The 15,770-nt window shown below is 42.3% G+C and overlaps 1 protein-coding gene across 14 annotated transcripts in view; it reads left to right on the top strand.

The window, feature by feature from the left end:
* Nucleotides 1-11,487, top strand: part of LOC110543938 (protocadherin alpha-C2) — a 221,863-nt gene extending 210,376 nt beyond the window's left edge. For 10 of the 14 annotated variants that reach the window (XM_060377407.1, XM_060377411.1, XM_060377412.1 and 7 more), the window contains exon 4: nt 8,755-11,487. In XM_060377407.1, the coding sequence (XP_060233390.1) occupies nt 8,755-9,065 (311 nt within the window). In that variant the 3' untranslated portion in view covers nt 9,066-11,487. The remainder of the gene's footprint in view (nt 1-8,754) is intronic. The other 4 variants (XM_060377414.1, XM_060377410.1, XM_060377403.1 and 1 more) reach the window with 2 other exon arrangements.
* Nucleotides 11,488-15,770: the final 4,283 nt, after the last annotated feature.

The following is a 15,770-nucleotide window of genomic DNA, read 5'->3' as shown; positions in this document are numbered from 1 at the left end:
CCCAAGACTTTTTTTTTGATGTTTGAGACAGGGTTTCTCTGTGAAGCCCTGGCCGTCCTGGAGCTCACTCTGTAGACCAGGCTGGCCTTGAACTCACAGAGGTGTGGGATCACTCTCCGGCATCACAGGGCTTTTGATACCTAACTAAGGTGTTTTTTATCAAGTCTAACTACACAACCTCCTCCAGAGGCCTAGAGGAATCCTTCTCAACTCACCTGGAAAACTTCACCGTGGGTAGTCCTCGGTGACACCTGGGGGGGGGGGGTCAGACTCTCTGGGAGGAGGGTTTCTGGAAAAGAGATTTTCTGGAAGTACTGTGGTGCCCACGGAAATGGGTTGGTAGCAGGACTGTGGTGCCCACAGAAATGGGTTGGTAGCAGGACTGTGGTCGTAAAGGAATAGTACAGACTAACGACAACTATTCTCTATTTCAGATTCTCCCCATGCCAGGCATTTGTTCTCAGTAATTTCTGAACCTTGTCTCTTTTTAATGCTCAAACCCTATTAGGTAGATATTGTTATCTTTGTTTTGCATATGAAAAAAAAAAAAGGTGCTGAGAGGCCAAGTGATTGCTCAAGGTTTTATAGCAGGTAAGTAGTGAGGATGAGATTGCTGTTCCCATCTGTGACCCTCCAACAGATCCTGAATTCTCAGCATTCTGGCCTCTTCAGGGTGTAATATCAGCTGCCAGGGAGAAGTGCGGAGTGGGATTTTTGAAAAGAAAGGTTGTAAAGGGAAATTCCTTTTTCTGGATCCTAGAGATGCAACCAAGAAATAAACAGAGAAAACAGGCAGCTCAGGGAAGACAAGTTTGACTGTTTTTTATTTTTTTCAGTAGGAAAAAATAGGAAGGTAGGAAGGCTTGAGACCAGCCATCCCAGTGTTTGAATCTGGTTTGTATCACATGATGCCTTTATACTCTTAACCTAGAAATGGGAGAGTTATTTTGGGCACAAAGCGAGAGCTGTGGCTTTAAAAATATGCCGACTGTATTTCTCTCTTCCGCTCCAAGATTACTGAAAATTAGCCCAGCTGTGCCCCAAGGCACCAACAGTCATGGAATCTTCTTCCAGATCAGCTTATCCTACCCGAAGAGAGTGAAACAACAGGAGTGGCAAGGCACTTCTGGTGACCCTTGGTGGTCAGGCTTTCACTCTGATTTCCAATCAGAGGTGCACCACGTCTGCCCAGCTACCCGCCAGATCAAACGCTAGGCCTGTGAATACAGAGCAGCTGTACTCCTACACACACACACACACACACACACACACACACACACACACGCTCACACTCCAGGAGTCCCAAGGTGTGTGTGTTCAAAGGAGTACAGTTTCCTTACTAAGCCAAGAGCCAGTGAAAAAATGATTTTTCAGCTTCATTACCAAGTTCCCTGTGTAAGTCAGAGCAAATCAACTTGCTGTAATTTAAGCCTTCAGATTTTTATCTGAAAAACGAAACATATTTAAATCCATATTTAAACAAATTTAATTAATTAAAATAACCTAAAATTAGTAAAATAAATACATATATGCAAAACATGCAAATAAACGGCCTGGTTCCTGGTAAGTATTCAATAGTTCTTTAATAAATGAGTGAATCTTCTGTTGCTCCATCTTACCAGCCAAGTAAGAGTTAATGAGGCTTTTACTTTTTTTACAGTTGTGCCAGGTGGGTGCTTTTTAAGAAGAACTGCATTTAATCTCGTAACAACTGCTATTGTTAACTGTTTTACAAATGAAAGCAGAGGCCTGGAGATTAAAAGATACGTGGATCATAATTTACTCGGTGGTTAGGCTGAAACCTAGACACCCTGGTAACAAAGTTTCAGGTCTTGCGGAGCTCAGGGAATGAATGTATGCAGACATCGGTTTGTTTTTAGGGAATTCTTCCTGTTTCCATGGTAAGAACCAGGAAGCAGCAGGGGGATGAAGGGCACGGTAGGTTGGTCTCCAGGGGGTTGTAGCCTGTCTGCTGTCTCTCTGATCCAGGATTCAGATTTCAGACCCGGATTCTCCCTGTGTTTTGTGAATGCGATTTAGGTATGTGCTGCTTGCTGAACAGCGGCCGAAGGGCGGTGCTTCTCCAGTCAGTCGACAAACCCAAATAAACGTGGGAAACAAGGTGGGCGGAAGGAGGGGATGTTTTACACCTATAGCCTGCCCCCCCCCCAGCAGTTTGATTGTGGATTTTTTTTCCCTGTAGTCAGAACGAGTATATATATATATATATATATATATATATAATCATAAATTTTTACTAAATTCTGCAAAAAAGACTTGGGCAAGGGGCAGTTGCTCAAAACTAGAAGACACAAAGGAAATCAGGGCCGCTTGAAAGAATCCCGTGACTGTGTCCGTGGCGCGGGTGGCCGAAGCGGCTAGGGATAAGGAGAGGCGGAGTGGCACTGAGCAGCAAGCCTCTGGACCTCCACACGCCAACGCCAGGGCCTTTGGTGGCCAGACTCGTCCATCAGCAGCGGGCTCAGCAGCTGCAGCAGCAGCCCACCCCGGAGGAGCCGCAGTCCAGGCGAGCTGGCTGGCTGGCTGCGCCGGAAGCGCCTGTAATCATTTAATAGCCTTTGCTGGGTGCACTGACGGATCAGAGTAGGCGGTAGGCAGGCTCCAAAGTGCTGTCTGGCAAGATAGTCCTCGGCTTTAATCACAATGATGGGTTTTCTGGAAGCTCTTTATTAACCTCGGCACTGAGTCCCAGAGATGGTAACAAAGGGATGAATGGGGAGAAGGGGGAGGGCCTGAAACCTGGAGGCTGAGCTGTGATTTTCCTGACTCCTCACTCTCGCTTTCGCACCCCCTCCCCCACCGCCCTTCCTTTCAGCAGATTCTAGCTGGAAGGCCCCTGCCTGCCTCTCCCAGATGGCAGCAAAACGGATAGCCATAACAACTCCTGTACGTGCATTATATTTTAGATTTTCAAATGACCTTGATACACAGCTCGGAATGTGCCTCTGCGACTTGTTTAGAGCCTAGTTCCAGGCTACACCGGTTAGTAATCCTGTGACCAAAGCTGGTCCTTAGGCCCCTCATCTACAAAACGGATGTACGGGTTAGCAGTGTCTGTTTCTTCTAGTTCTCTTTGCCCGTTTCCGTCTCTCCCCCCTCCCTCCACTTTTAATTTCTTGCAGTTCAGGAGGCTCAGGCATTTACCGCACCGTTTTCAGAACCTCTCTTGGCCTTTGATTTCCCAGTCATTCCTAGTTCCTGAAGCACATCTTGGACCCATGCAGCCAGGTTTAGTTTAGCATGAAAGAGGAAAGATAGGAATTTTGTCCAAAGGCCCCTGGGCAGTGCACAAGTAGATTATAGGATTACAGGAAGTTGCCAGCTAGCTACTTCTAGAAAGCAGTTTTTAAAGCAAAAAGGGAAGATTTGCACTTTTAAAAAATGCATGCTGTTCCAATTTTTAAGTTGTAAAGAAACTGGCCAGTACCAAAAGAAACAAACAAGCAATACCATTTTCTCCCCCATAATTGTGATCTGACTTTACTAAAACTTCTAAATCTTGGGTTGTCATCTGAATATATGGAAGGCCTCCTCCTAAGGATCTGAACTCTAGGATCTTAGAAGCCCAGTTATTTGGATCTGGGGATGGGGTGGTGGTACTGGGGATTGAACTCAGGGCCTGATGCATTTTAGGCAAGCAGCTTATTACTCATGTGTATTCCAGCCCTTTTACTACACAAAAGCTGAAACAGGGTCTCACTAGGTAGCTCAGGCTGCCTTTGAACTAATTAATACTTCTCTGCCCTAGCTTCCAGGACGAGCTCTTCTACTGTGTCTTGGTCCCTGGGAGTAATGGGAGGGGCCTGTGGGAGCTCTGAGGAAAGTAGGTACCTCTGAAGGAAGATTTCCTCTGTGAACCATTTGCTAGGACTGACTGGTTTGCAGTTGCAGTTTGTTGCATCTTGCCTTACCATCTTCGGAAGGAATTATATCCTTGGATCTGTCCAAAAGGCGCAGCATTGAACAGGCAATGCTAGCCTGTTAGTTCTCTTAGTCAAAAAGAAGTCTGAATAGGAGGTCAGTAAATGGCTGTCTCATCAGACCCTGAAGCTGTGCTTTCACTTCAGTGAGTCACAATGCAGATGCTGCTGAAGCCCACAGAGGTGTTTTGCTTACGCGAGGAAGACCAGAATAGGTTAAGCAGCGCGGTGTCTGGGGAGCCCTTGGAGAAACCACATCTCTTCCTGCCGCACAGAAGCTGAGCCTGTGCACCATGTACCTTGCAGCTCTGACTGCATCTTCACAGGTCAGGCCCAGTCACTTTAAAACCAAGAAAGGCCAGCGAAGGGGCCAGCAAAGGCCTAGGAAGCTTGCTGAAATACAGAAGAGATCAATTAGCTCCTGGCAGGTGGGCCTTCTGCAAAGCTTCTCCAGGCCAGTACTCACTACTGCTGAAGTCCTTTCACGCCAGGGAATGAAGGTGCCTCTGAGCTCCGGATCTCTGGATGACTCCAAGAGGACCCTCATATAGAGTCCTGACTGTGAAAAGTGTCCATTCTGGGCTTTTGTAAGGGCAACTAAACAGCTCTGATGGTGATAAAAGCTAGTTCTGGACACCAAATCCAAAGCTTTTAAACACATTCAGTTCCTCAGGCCTGAGGCTGTAGCCCAGTGGCAGATTTTTGCTTAGCATGTACAAGGCCCTAGGTCCCCAGTCTTTTTTATATTTATATTTTTTATTTTTAAAGGCATAGTGACCCAGGTCTTTAATTCCAGCTATTCTGGAAACTCAGGCAGGAATGTAGGTTCAAGGGCAGCCTAGGCTACAATAGTTTGAGGCTCAGCGTAGCAAGACCTTGTCTCCAACTAAAATAAATAGATAGCTAAATCAATAAATTATAAATAAATAAGGATAGGTGGTATGTGTCAGTAGTAGAGAGCACTTGCTTAGCATGTGAAAGGCCTTGAGTTCCAAATAAAAGTGGACACCTCTCCCCCACCCCCAACCTCACCCCCACTTCCTTCTGTAAGCCTTTCAGAATCAGAGCCTGTGTCTGAAAGTTTAACAGGAAGATTCTGGCTGAGCTAAGCTGAAGATTGGATTATTTTATAGGAAAGAAATCAGTTTTAGCTTCAGAGGGGGAAAATGTCTCTTGCCCTAAACTTGGGGTACAATTCGTGGGAAGGGAATTGTGCTATGAGAAAATGAGTTTAGGAGAGAAAGAAGTTTCCTGTTCTCTCTTTCCTGCTGCAAACTCTCATCTCACGTAGCTCTCCTCGTCCCGAGCACTGTGGTGTTTATATAGCTGCCCCTATGCAGCACCATTTATGGAGCTCATTCTGTGCTGCATCGAGATTATCACTTTGTATGCATTACCTCATTTCCTATTTGTATGTCAGAAGCATCATCAGTATAGACTTGTTTGGTTTAGCAGAGTGGGTATCACTTCTGATATCACCCTTTCAGCCATTCATTTAATACATATTTCTGTACATGAATGGGCCAGGAATTGTACTCGTGACCATGTCTATGTCTGCTTTCTTGCCTTTGAAAACACTACAACAGTAGATTCTTCTGGGTAAAGGAATTCCTGCTTGGCCTGAAGTTGTAGACTACTTCTCTGAAAAGATGACATTTAATCACACACTAGAAGAATGGGGATCATGATAAGAAAGCAGGGAGGAGCTGGGGAAAGGGAACAGTAGTTAAGAGCAGCAGCTGCTCTTCCAGGGGACCAGTGTTCAATTCCCAGTTCCAGGGTATCCTACAACCTCCTTTGGCTCTGTCAGGCTCCATGCACACAGATACACAGACATTCATGCAGGCAAAACAGCCATACACATATTTTTTAATGGAATGTTTAAAGAAAGGGAGATCATTTGAGGTGGCGCTGGCTTCCCTTCTAAAGTCATGTCATACTTTATGATGCATCTCCCAATGAGAACCTTGGGGAAGCGTTGCACTGAAACCTGTTGTTTTCCTGAGGCTTAGTGCAAATCTACCTAACATCCTCTAAATCTTGAGGCAAAATAACCCCATGGATGGGGAATAAAGACACCACATTACAGGTTATTCAAGATTCTTATATACCATATTCAGAGTTTACATTTTTTTCTCCCTCAAGGCAGCAGAAAGTTTTTGAATAAGTTTAAGTGGGAGAGTGATCTCATCTGATTTCTATTTTAAGGATTTTTCCCTTCCATTTTTAAAACTGGAGGACTTTAAAGAATAGGGATAATTTGGTTATGATGTGTGGGATTAGAGAGAGAGAGGCCAAGAGGAAGCAGTGAAGCAAAGGGGAAGCTGTTGCTTTGGTTTATATAAGAGATTATGATGTCCTGAAAAGAACAAACACGGGGGGAAACAAGTCGGATGTATTTAAGAGGCATAAATAGTAAGTCTTGTAAGCAATGTATTGTAAATAGTGAGTGGGCATGTAAATGGAGAGTGGACAATAAAGAAAAGCAAAGTATAGTGCTTCATACCCTGGCTTGAACAACAGGGTCAATGAGATTTCGTATGCTGGGACTGAAAAGGTTTAGACAGGAATAGAAGGAAGGAATCGAAAGTTTGGTTTCAGATTTTTTTCAGCTTGTAATTTCTTTAAATTTGCAAGTAGAGACATCAGAGAGGCAGATGGATATAGGAAACTGCGACACAGAGGGGTGGGAACTTTAAATACAAATCTGTATCTCATCAGTATATTTAGTTATACATTTATTTTTATTTGAGATAGTTCAAGGGTGTCCTTGAACTTGTTACATACCCTAGGCTGTCTTTGAATTTGTTACATAGGCCAGGCTGTCTTTGGACTTCTCCATCCTTCTCCTTCAGCTTCCTGAATGCTCGGATAATAGGCATATCCACCATGCTCAACTTTATTATTAAGCTTAGATGGCCATTTATGCCCTTAAACAGGGCTGAAACCCGAAAAGGAAGTGTAGAGATAAAGTAAAGAGTCACAGGCCGAATCCATCAAACGTGTAGGTGAGGAGGACCACGAAAAGGCAAAAAGAAAGGTCAGGAGAATGTTCTGTGTCAACCTGACAACACCTCCACAAAATACGGAAGAGGAAGAAAAACTTTCTGACTCCTCTTTTGCTTTTCTAAAAGCAAAGCAAATCTGTGAAAACAAACAAACAAAAATGCTCAAACACACACTAGTGAGAACCAAAAGCAACCACTAGAAATTGGCTAACGTTGGACTCTGCCGAGACTTGAATCTACAGTAACAACATGTGCCAAACCAATGGCCTTCTGCCATTTAAGTTGCTGTCCTTGGGGACTGAAAAGTTCATTCCTCTGTCTTGTCTTTTGTCTAAATAGTCACTGCTCTTCGTTGACGCCTGGGAAATCCAATTTAAAGCCATCTCTTTGGTAATCATCAATTTCCTCGGTGTTTCTCCGTGTATATGAAACACCTACACTTTCTTTCATTTTAATCTGTTGTGTCACAGAAGCCTCGTCCAATACGAAGATCCCTTAGGGTTTTTTGTCTCCTACGTGACAAAGAACTCACGAGTCACTGTTTCAAGAAGGACCTGACAAATGTTTCTGAAGGGTTTGATAGGATAAAAACTGAAATGTGACTTTTGGACTTTTGGGAAATAGTGTAGAGATCTTGGTGCAGACAATGCTCAAAACAGTAGTTCTCGGGGACACCGAGGAAATGGTGGTAAGTAAGGCTCGGAAATAGTAGGTGTGAGCAATCCTAAGACGAGGATGATCGTAAACAAGGTATCCGGCTGAACATTCTGCGAGCCCACCAGAAAGCAGTGCCAGAGGCAGAAACCCTCTTCTGATGTCAAAAGTTCGAGTGTCGTGGCTCCTGGAGTCTCATTTTCAGGCAGACCATCACTCTCCCTCTGTAGCTCTGGCTTCCCTTCTGATGGTGCTATGGCACTTCTCTAGGCAGTATTTTTCAACTTTATTCGTAAAGAAATTTTGCATTGAAGACTCCCCCGCCGTGGATGCATAACCGTCTTCTGCAGACTCAGTGCAAATGTCACTGTACCTCTAGAATCCCATATAACCTTGCCCAATAAAATCAGTAATCTTTTCTTCTGTAGTCCCGCAAAGTTTTACATAGACTGTGACCATTCTGGGGAAGGAGGCTTGGCTTGCAAATGAAATTGGAATACTTTATCCGAACAAATAGTTTCAGTTTACAGCAGGATCTCATCCTGTTCTATTGTGGAGTGATGATCTCTATATTCCACTTCTTTCCATCTTATCTCTGTTTTACCCATAGAATCAAGGCAGATAATTAGTTCAAACAGTTCATCTGTAGTTTGGGCAGAATTAGGACTGAAAATATGCGAGGTAGCTGTGGCACACGCCTTTCATTTGAGTACCCAAGAAGCAGGGTAGGTGGATATCTGTGAGTTCGAGGCCAGCCTGGTCTACAGAACAAGTTCTAGGACAGCAAGCACTACAAAGAGGAGCCCTGGCTAGAAAAACAAAAACAAAAACAAAACAAACAAATAAAAAGAGTGAAAAGGAATGTGTCCCCTAATCCACACCCTGGAAGCAGCATTTTTCTGCTTTAAGCCTGCTTCAACATCCTGTCATGTTCCCAGGCAAGCTTCCATAGCTGTGTGATTTAGGAAATTTCTTCACAAAGAGTCAAAACCATGTTATTAGAAAACTAGATTTGTGGGCCCTGTGGTAAGAAAATCTGTCCTGTTGATTGTTTCCAGACACTGGCATTTCCTCCGGCTTCTCCCACTTGTGTATGGCATAAGGGAAAACATACATTCACTGATGTTGATTTGTGATGTTTTGTCTTTCAGAACCTGAGGCAGGAGAAGTGTCCCCTCCGGTGGGTGCTGGTGTCAACAGCAACAGCTGGACCTTTAAATACGGACCAGGCAACCCCAAACAGTCCGGTCCCGGTGAGTTGCCAGACAAATTCATTATCCCAGGATCTCCTGCAATCATCTCCATCCGGCAGGAGCCTGCTAACAACCAAATTGACAAAAGCGACTTTATAACCTTCGGCAAAAAGGAGGAGACCAAGAAAAAGAAGAAAAAGAAGAAGGGTAACAAGACCCAGGAGAAAAAAGAGAAAGGAAATGGAACGACCGACAACAGTGACCAGTGAGGCCACCAAATGGAAACAAGCCACTTAGCCAGTTTTTGTAACAATGGCAAATCTCTCCCATGTAGCAACCCCCTGATCCTTTCTCCTATGACATGAGCCCTCCTAGAGACCTCAGAAATCTGCAGAAAGTTCCCTGTGTCTGTCTTGATTGCATTTAACAGGTTTTGTCTTGAAAAGCTTTCCTAAGTCTGGTGTTAACTCTTTCTCTCCACTCTGGCTTGTTTTCAGAACCTAAAAAGCAGACCCAAGTTTCCTTTCTCCTCCGCCGCAAAGGAGAGGCTTCCCAGCCCCGCCAGTGAGAGTTGGACTCTCTGCCCTGTGCTTCAGGCATCCTGTCTTGATGACATTTGCAGGGCAGGCTGAAAGGTATTCAGGTTGAGCAGCTTGGGTGTTTGTGGTCACTGGGTATGTGTGGCTACCATGAGTGTGTTCGTGAGCCTGACATTGGCTGGGATGGTCCAGGTTAGATTAGTTGACACAAGAAGGGCTAGGAAACAGAGGCACATCAGCATGGCAGAGTCTTCAGTCTGGAGGGGGAAATGTGAAACTAAAAGGGACCAGACTTTCTCAGTCTCTCAACCAGAGGTGTGGTGATCATCCTCTAGCAGACAAAACCGTCCCTGCTGACAAAGCTTTAGGGGTCCCTCAAGTCTGTTGATTACAACACCACCATAATCGAAAGCTGCATTCTCATGCACACAAGCCAGCAGTTCAGGTGGTTAACAAGAGGTCAGCCAGGGCAACAGAAGCAGATCTGATGTGTTTCCTGTACACGTCCTTGCGCTCACGCTATTAAAAATTCTTTTGCAAACAGTGTTTATGAAAAGGACACATCCTTTTCCAGCAACACATATGCAAAAGCAAAAGAAAAACCCAACGCCTCACTTTATGCTGTTTGTTGTTTGATAGATTTATTTAAAAAAAAAAAGAGAAAGTCTATAGCTATAAATCTTTAAAGGAATATGATGAATACGATCCCCCCAACCTTCCCTCAAAAGAGAATCCAGTCTACAGCCATTTTAAATGACCATTGCTGCTACAGAAGTGCTTTAAGAGAATTGCCTGGAACATCTGTATTATACCGGCCACCTGCCAATCACAGCTTTACTCTTTCAGGTCACTCTGGGGCTGCCTCTTGCATGTATTAATTACTAAATAAAAGGACCTTTCTCTCTTTTCTAAGAAAAAATGATGTGCACTTTGATTACACAACCTTCTCTAACCCACTATATCAAGACCCAGAAACTGAAGAAAAATATTGTTTTCTCATACATACAGTAAGCAGACTTTTCATTCCTCCGATTCTGTGATTGTCTCGGTGTGCTAGCCTACACCTTCGCCTTGTTTTCCTTTTCTATAACACTCTGAATTGCTAACCTTACTAACACCTATGATGTTACCTGAATCAACCTCCCATATGTATGCTGTATGCTATATAAGACTCCTGAGATATACTTACTCTGTGCTTGTGTCTGTGAATGTTAATGCAACTATTACCTAGAGTGAACTTTAAGCTTTATTGTTGAATGTAAGCCCATTATATTTCCTTTTGTACACCTGTGGAAAAGTGGAATAGTGTTTTTTTTTAAACCATTGTTAATCAGCTTTTATGTATGAAAGACACAGTAAAATTTCTTTCTTAAATCAAGATGCTGGTGATTCAAGGAATTTTATTTATGGTCAGCCAAGGGCTGTCTCTTGCCAAGACTCCCGCTGGCAAGGGAATGGATAAAGCTGTTTTGTTTTGTTTTGTCTTTTTTTCTAGTAACAATTCTGGAATAAATACTGAAGTGAGTCCCTGAGGGTATGCAAGCACAAAATTGTACCAATCTGACCTCTTTGAATTTGCAGATTGCTTTGAAATGCTATCCGGAATATCAGCTCATAGAAAGTAATAAAGTTTACTGTTACCATAAATAAGACACTTTAAGTTTGTTGTGCACAACTTAGACGTTTGATTAATTATATTATCTATTTAAAAGAATAAAAAGAGGTAGGAGTCTGTTTTAAAAGGCATAAAATCTCAAAAGAAAAAAAAACCTGTCTTGTCTACTTTTAGCTTCATTCTCCCATATTTTGAAGGGTGTGTAACTTCAGCTCTGCAGGATTGCATGGGGTAAAACTTGTTGACAACACATGTGAACCATTGCTACATTGTAGGTTGTGATCATTTTGCCCCACTGAAGCCCATGTAACTGACCTTACGTGCCTTTTGAACTAGGAGAATCGGGCTAATTTATTAATGATGATAACTATAATGTATATGTACAGCACTTTCTAAATTCATGAAGTGCTTTCCAATTCGTGTTAGTTACTAGTTATTACAGCTGTAAGGATAAAACACGTCATGTGGATTCATTTTTAATTGGTGCTATTGGTATTTCCTCTGTTATTGCTAATAAATGGAAATGGTGGTGTGAAAGCAATGGTGGTCATTTCTAAGTATAAGAGTAGGAGAAAAATGGGACACTGATGATCATTAGCTGTTCCTGCTGAAGAATATCTGGCTGTCACCTCATTTTTATGTTTATCACCGAGGCAAACAAGGATGGAATCAAGAGTCTCACGTACAGCCAGGAGGGCGATGGTCACTTCCCACTTTACTCTTTCAGTCTAATAAGAACTGCAGCAAATCAGTTTTTATCATTAGAGACCCCTCCCCTGCCATCTTGTTTATTTACTCACTTAGTCCTTGTACCTCTCTACAATTAGGAAGCAAACACATACACATGCATCAAACCACACATACACGCACATACATACACATAAACACACGCATACATCAAACCACACATACACACACCACACCCCATCACACCACACACACATATACACCATACTCACTGCACATACACACACCACACACACACACACACACACACACACACACACACACACCATTCCCAGAAATAAACTTTTATTGACTATAGAGTACTTAACGGCCACCTCTGGAGAGGTTCAGCCCATGCCACTACATGATCTGTAACAGATAGACTAGATTATCCTTTTGAAGCTAAATTTTGATGAGCATGGGCTTTCGATGTGTATTTCTTAGTATGGAACAGTTTTACCCCCAGGGGACATCAGTGTATGTCCTCTTTTTGGGGAGGTGAGAATGCTTTGGCTTTTAGTGGGTAGAGACCAAGGACACTGCTCAACCCCACAGTTCACAAAGGAGACCCCACAAGAAATGAGTTTTCCAGTCCATAAACAAATTCAGTTCTTGGGTTAAATCTAGATTTTCAATCCAGTCAGACACTAACAATGCACTAGACAAGTAAACACAACAAAACAGACAAACAAAACTATCAGCGTCAGGGCTGGAAAGCTAAAGAGTCCTTAGGAAATGGCAAGCTGGTCACTCCTGGCCCTACTTAATCACATTTGCATGAGTTTCCTCTCCAAAGAGAAGCAATCACAGCTTGGCTGCAGACAGCATGACACAATGCAGCTGGCAGCTAAGAAACTCCCTTTTACTCAGGAATGAGTGTGTGTTCATGCACATGTGATGATCACACACACGCACACACACTTTTTATTATTAAGAAGTACACTTCTTTGACATGTTCCCTAAAGTGGTACATAACGACTCTATTGTGACACTATTTAAGCAAAATGCTTGTTGGTTTCCTGTTTCTCCTGAGGCTGATCCATGGAGATCACTTTGGGGCTGCTGAAAAGCGAAACCCTGAAAATTGTTTACCCTGAACAATCTCCAGGCTTATGCCCTTAAGCTCCTTTGAAGTACTAGAAGATTTACTTCCATATGGAGTGTAGTCTGCACAGAGAAATGGGAAATTAAAAGTGGAAAAAGTTAAATGAAGGCACGAGATAGTGAAAAACAAAATCCAGTATTTCATTGTAACAAAATTGTCATCTGATGTGTGGCTCTCTAGCCACAAAAGTGATACACAATTACTGTCAACACCAACCAGCTTAAGAGAAGAGCTAGCAGAAATGCATAACAGATACGTAAGGACGTGGGAGGCTTGATTGCACAGCTCCCATTTTAAAAAATTTGCCTCTACTGTGTTACTTTGATTTTATGTGTTATTGAACTTCTATTACAAAAGTCACATGCTCTTTTTAAGTAAACCAGGCAATCCAGAGGTGCATCAAGAAAATCAGAGGTTTATTGAATGACTCAGCAGATAAAGGTGCCTATCGCCAAACCCGAGAACCTGAGTTCAGTCCCCAGTGCCATATGCTACAAGTTGACTTCAAGTTCCCCTTAGCCTTCCCAAGCACACTGCCCATGGATGAATGTAACCATATTTTAAAAAGAAACACCATTACACAGACAACCAGCAGAAACTGTTCCCGCATTTTTTTCCTTTGTGCATACATCTACCCGTGTCACACACAGGCTAAGCTGTTTTTATTTTTTGAAGTAAAAGTAAAACAAAAATACTGCTAAGATTGCTTCCCTGTAGAATTCTTAACTAATAATATCATAGTGATTTCCTCAAGTCCCATACAAATTCTGATCTTAGTGTACTCATACGACTAGATTTTAGCTACCAGAAATAAAAGAGTAGCGTGTGTTTTCAGTGATAAATCCTGGGCTCATGCTGTAAGCCTTGTGTATTCCACAGAAGGAGTTTGCAAGGTTGTTAAGGAACTTTTATGCATCTCCCTTTAAAATAATCACATTCCTCTATCTGAAAACAAATTTATTTTTAGTATTCAACAGTACATTTTAGGTCTGTTTATAGATAAATTATGAAAAACAGGAAGAGACACTAGCAAAACAGGAAAGCTAGAGAGGTTTATTGTCATTTATTTATCCAGAATAATGAGGTGGGGGTTCCATTTCAGCCAAAAACTGATACACATGTGTTAAGGTGTGTGTGGGGGGGACAAAAAAGAACACTGATTCTTTTTTAGGTTGTTACGTCTCCGCTGAAAGCTAGAACTCGGTACCAGAGGAACTGATTTTACTTTAAGAAAAGTAAATTGCTTTTCAAATAATAAAGTTGACGGCGAAGATCAAGGTAACCATTTGCAAGTTAAAAAAAAAAAGAAAATTGCAAGATGGTCAATTGCAAGACCATCTGGCTCAAAGCTTGAAATGATTTTCCCTTTTAAATTATTGATAGCATTTTCTCTCCTACGTCAGTCTATCAAAAAGGAGTTGCATTCCCAAGTCCTTACTTAGGCTTATTCCATTCTCCATGGCTAACAGCATTCACTAGACATACAGAGCACACATTGCTTCTCTGCTGCAGCAGCTCTCCAGACCTCCTCCCCATCATTCATCCCTCTTAGGCTTGGGCTCAGGAATCTTGAACCTCAGAAATCCCAATCTTTCTGTCACACCTTTCACAAAAGTATAGCAGGCTGACAACCCAACTTCAACATCTGGCACGGTTGTTCTAGAGCATTGGTGAACAGAGTACATGCTTGCAAATGGTATTTTCAATAGGGGGACTGTGGGACGGGAAGAGAGCTCTTGTACATGCTAAGCGCAAATCAGGTAAAATTAAAATCACATGGGTATTTTGTTTTGTGCAGCTCTAGAATGGCAGACTCAGTGGGCAAGACAAGATCATTTCTCTTGACACAAGTGTATATTGCAGGGTAGATTCTTAGATGACAAAGAAGCCAATTCTATTTAGGTTAAGCAAAAAATGATGATGTAAATAGGACACATGATTGTCTTGTTGAAACTAAGGATGGGAATGAGGCTGGCCTTCTAAAAATGACCAAAATTAGTAATTCAAAATCCAGAATTCTTTTCTTTAAGTTTATCTTCCCCAATTATCTATCTTAATATATTTCATTCTTCTCCATGTCTCTCTTCTTTTTTTCCCCACAGCTTCCAAATACATAATTTCTTGGCTGTAGTAATCCATAATTCCCAATTCTGAAGTATTCATGGGTCGTCTTTGGTCCCACCAACCATGAGTTAAAGCGCTGTGCCTAGGAATGAGAATTCCAAGAAAAGAGGCAAGAAAATGTGCAACAATCTGATAAAAGCTGCTACTTCCAGGTGTACACTAAGCACCAGCCATTGCACATTAGAAACCATTCAAAAGGAACTCCCTTAACAGTGAGGAAACTGAGGGCCAGAGAAAGGTGAACAGCTTTTTTTCCCTGTCACGCAACTAGTCAATGACAAAATAAATTCTTTGTCCTATTACCATATACCACAGAGCCAAGGTAGCAGGGAATGAATGAAAGCACCCATTTCTTTATGCCCTTGAGAGCCACAAACAGTATAATCCAGAGAGGCTGCACTAAGATCGGAGTATTTCACGGTTATATTGTTCTTTTTTTATTCAGAATAAAAGATCAATATTGATTACTGTCTGTTGATTCTAAAAGTAATACAAGCTTTTCCTTTAAACACATAAGTTATATGGAAATCTAGAATTCACAAAAATAGTAGGTCAAGTAGAGAGGTACCATCAGCAATCGAAAAGGTGTTTTTTTTTTCCATTCAGTTTTCTTATTTTAAAATATTTTATTTATTTATTTTATGTATCAGTGTTCTATCTGAAGAGGACATCAGATTCCAGTATAGATGGTTGTGAGCCACCATGTGGTTGCCAGGAATTGAACTCAGGACCTCTGGGGGAGCAGACAGTGCTCTTATCCACTGAGCCATCTCTCCTGCTTTTCCATTCAATTTTCAAGGTATAATGTAACTGGATGGTCAAAAAAGGCCTGATAAAAGGCCTTCTCCCTTGACCGGAATTCTGA

This window comes from Meriones unguiculatus, chromosome 2, assembly GCF_030254825.1.
Source record: "Meriones unguiculatus strain TT.TT164.6M chromosome 2, Bangor_MerUng_6.1, whole genome shotgun sequence".
In the NCBI taxonomy this organism is placed as follows: Eukaryota; Metazoa; Chordata; class Mammalia; order Rodentia; family Muridae; genus Meriones; species Meriones unguiculatus.
The sequence above is the reverse complement of the archived record's forward strand: the minus strand, read 5'-3'. Positions and strand labels throughout refer to the sequence as shown.